The 4,325-nt window shown below is 35.5% G+C and overlaps 1 protein-coding gene across 1 annotated transcript; it reads right to left on the bottom strand.

The window, feature by feature from the left end:
• Positions 1-720: 720 nt before the first annotated feature.
• LOC133261196 (olfactory receptor 10A3-like) lies at positions 721-1,665 on the bottom strand. The gene has a single exon (XM_061439712.1). The coding sequence runs from the start codon at positions 1,663-1,665 to the stop codon at positions 721-723; it is 945 nt and encodes a 314-aa protein (XP_061295696.1).
• Between the last annotated feature and the right edge of the window lie 2,660 nt (positions 1,666-4,325).

Raw genomic sequence — 4,325 nt, 5'->3', positions numbered from 1 at the left:
TATGAATGAGCACCCAAAACTTTGTTTCTTTGTCCTATCAATTCTTCACCTTGGGCCACTTCTTAGGTCCCATTTCTATTGTAAAAATACATGAAAAAATACCAAGAGAAACTCTATTTTGAATTATAACCTGTGTGAGTCCATGAAGCAAATCAGTTTGGTCTCCTCAAAACAACTGCCCCTTGTTTACACATTCATGGAACAAGTTTTCATTCCAGAAATTAAAATCTCATCTATTCTTAGTGTGTGGAATTCCACGCTTTTAGTGCAGCAGAGTGGGCCTTCAGGTCCATCTGAAGAATTTATAGTGACTGTGAAAAGTAATTCTGTAATAAGCTACTAAAATTTATAAACACACATACTCTTCATCCCATGAGGCCCAGGCCTATGTCCTACAGAAATAAGATGTTAGTAAATATGAACATATGGAACTACTTGTTCATCAAAGCGTCATCTTAAGGACAATAATCTGGTAAAACTAGAATGTACATGATAGAGGAATAGGCAAATAAATTCTTACATCATATGTCATCAAACTTAGGCAGCTAGAGAAAATGAATGTGAATATCCTTTAGAAACAGAGAGCCCCCTGACATATTTTCAAACTTGGGGAACTCAACAAATTAAATATATTTATATCAAGAAATATAAACTAGTTCATCATTATTACATTAGAGTTTGGTCAGACAGTGAATATATATCACATGGCTTCTCAGCAAGTCAAAATGTATGCAAAGCCACTTTTCTTTGCCATATTTTCATCAAAGCTCTTTTCATCTCACTGTTGCGCAAGCTGTAGATCAGTGGATTCAGCAGAGGTGTAAGAAGAGAGTAAGCCAATGATGTCAGCTTCTTGGTTTCTGGGGAGTAGCCAGATTTGGGTTGTAAGTAAGTCATGCTTGCTGTGCCATAGAAGAGGGTAACAGATGTGAGATGGGAGGCACAGGTGGAAAAGGCCTTTTGCTTCCCAGTGGTTGATGGCATCTTCAGGATGGCAAAGAGAATTCGAATGTAAGACAAGAGTATCAACGAGAATGGAACAATAACTGTCAGAAGGGTGCCAGTGAATGCATAGATCTCAAACAAAAAGGTGTCTGCACATGCAAGCTCTAGCACTGCTGGAGTTTCACAAGAGATATGATTAATTTCATTGGAGCCACAAAAGGGAAAACTAAACACCCATGTGGTCTGCACCGTAGCCATTGTGATCCCTGAGATCCATGAGAATGTAACTAATTGCATGAAAACCATTTTGTTCATAATCATTGGGTAGCTCAGAGGATGGCAGATTGCAGCAAATCGGTCAAAAGCCATTACCCCCAGAAGAAAACATTCAGTCACACCAAGAGTGAGTATGAAATACATTTGTACAAGGCAGCCCAAAATAGAAATCCTCATCTTCTCAGTGGAAAGGATCACCAGCATAACAGGCATAATGACCGCACTGATACCCATATCCACCACAGACAAGTTCTGGAGGAACAGGTACAAGGGGACGTGCAGGCTCTGTTCCAGGGAGATGACAATTATGATGATGGTATTTCCCATCAGAGTCACTAGGCAAACCACCAAGAAAGCCCCAAAGAGCTGCTCTTGGAGTTCAGGGAAGTTAGAAAAGCCCAAGAGGATGAATTCAACCACAGAGCTTTGGTTTTGCATTTTCATGTCATCAGTGGAGCATATATTGTTTTTAAGAACATAGTTATAAAACATATTGTATAAATTATAGTACAAAGTTACAGTCTAATAGCTCTGAGTCAGGGTCTGCAGTCACCCCAAACAATCTGGGCAGAAGATGAAAAAAGAAGCCCATCCTGATAGAAATTTAGCAATTTTGGCAAATTTCTAGATAGAAGCTTGGCGATTTTGGAGAATGACCAATTATTGTAGCTTAGAAATCCTATCTGATATACACAAAATAATGTCTAAGTTGTATTGTAACTTGCATACTAATATTTTGGAATTTAAATTTAATGTTAAAGTAAGCAGGAATATATTGTAACTTAGATGTCACTTATATAACATTTCTAAAGGTATCACCTATTTTCCTAATTTTATGTAAATATGAAATTTAAGACCACAAAAATAAAGTGTCCAGGCTCATATCTGCTTGTGCTGATGAGAAAGTCGAGACATAAATGAAAAGTAAATGTGGGCCAAGGCTATCATTTCATTCAAAAGGCTCTGGACAGAGAAATATTTAAATATTTTCAAAAATGGAAAAGATAAGACAATTTGAACTTCCTTAAATATAAAATTACAGTAGGTTCTTACTGCTACAGAATTATATACTGACAGTGAAACTTATGTTACATATATTGTACCATAATAAAAATGTTAACATTAAAAATTTTAATTAAAAATATAGTCTCAAGAAGTCACAAAAGGAACAAGATAACCCACATATAATTTTATAAAATTTTAATAAGTCTAAGTCTAACAAAGATGATATGCAGTTGTTATAACTATTGATTAGTTCAAAAGGACTGTGTATGGCTTGGTTAAATGTGACAACACTGCAGAAAGACACAAGGAGGGTTTATTTCTGAGGTTCCTGCCTTCGGTGATCCATAACTATGTGAATTTGCTTTACACTTGATTTTTGCTCAGACTGTACCTGGACAAATACATAGAAATTTGTTCAGAGGAGAAATTGGTGGGGGGGACAGTTCTCATTGGTATATCCCTGTAATCATATGTTTTAAGGAAATGTTCATGTTTTACTCATTGTAAACTTATAATTTAAAAGTTTCCCTTCTAGTTCCCTTTTGTTGTCCTCTCTTTCTTCCTTCCTATTAAATTTCTCATCAAAGTGTTCAATTAATCATTAATTATTCAACCAACATTGATTGACCATCTGACATTTTTAAGCCTCCATGCTCCAAGGCACACTTTGGACACCAGAGCTCAACAGAGAGCAAATCACACAACCTAAAATGGGAAACAAGGCCTCACTCCCTAAGCCAGTAGTTCTAACTCCTACCTCTCATACCATGCTCTATTTTTTCATTATCTCCTACAGACATTTTATTTACTACTTTTATATATACATCTATACAGACATGGACACATATACAGACATATACATATATATATATGTATAGATACACAATAATTCTTTCATTAAATATAAACTCCAGGAGGGCAAAGATTATGTTTTATATTAAGAATGCCTACAACAGTTTCTGACCCATAACAAATGCAAAACCAATTTTTTCTTGAACAAATGAAAACAAAATTTAGGAAAATGCAGACTCTGCCTTTAAGGAATATTCTATCTACATGACAAGCTAAATCAGTATAAACACTATTGGGCAACAAGATTAATTACAATGGTCTTAGAGTTTTCAGTGAGGAAAATGTTAGTCTAAATGAGGAGAGATGAAAAACTACATCACAAGAAGTCAGAGGTGGAAGGGCAATTAGACAGGAGGAAGGCCGACTTACTCAAGTCAAAATGTAATTGATGACAACTTAGCACTAGAATGGAGGCCTTCTAGGTTTCTGTGATAGTTTGAAAACCAGGGAATGACATCTGTGGGAAATGAGGAATCCAGAAAGACAGAAGGAGCAATTGAAAACATAAAATGTTGCCTTGGGTACCAATCATTAAAATATCAGCAGACAGCCATTGTGGGTTGACTTATATATATCTGAATTTGCCTATAGTCTTGTATTAAAATCAAATATCTGTATCAACCATAGTAATTATATTTTGGTTGTCAAAAATCACCTAAATCAATAAAAATAGGATCGAATATTTAAACCCATTTCTAGTTGGGGAAAAAAGAGAAATATGTATTCAGCTAAAAATTTTAAAAGTGGATAAGCACTGAAAATAGAAAACTTGGAGTATCATATAAACAAAGTGGAAAACCTGTAAAGGACTAATTAAAAGAATATATGAAACAAAATGTTCACGATGGAAAGAGCAACAAACCATTGGTGCTCCACATTTTCTCTGTAACTTAGAACATCCTAATGCTCTCTTGATTATTCTCTGACATGGAATACTTAGGAAGATCATGTCAACCTTCCAGGTGAAAAAGGTTGGAGTTGGACTTATTTACCAAGTTCCTTCCCAGTTGCAATCTTCTAAGTTTTCAGGATTAGTGCATTCCAAGTACACATGTCTATTGCCCCAACTTATTCTCTGAAAGAAAAAAGAAATTGAGCAGCATCAACACCAAAGTGTCTTACTTATTCAAATGCTTTATCTGTGTCTAGTAATTCCTGAGCGCTGAGACCTAACTTCAATGGTATCTCTATCAGTAGAAGATGAACTACAAATGGAAAACCCACTAACAAGCACACAGCAGAACCTT

The sequence above is a fragment of the Bos javanicus genome, chromosome 15, assembly GCF_032452875.1.
Source record: "Bos javanicus breed banteng chromosome 15, ARS-OSU_banteng_1.0, whole genome shotgun sequence".
Taxonomy (NCBI): Eukaryota; Metazoa; Chordata; class Mammalia; order Artiodactyla; family Bovidae; genus Bos; species Bos javanicus.
The sequence above is the reverse complement of the archived record's forward strand: the minus strand, read 5'-3'. Positions and strand labels throughout refer to the sequence as shown.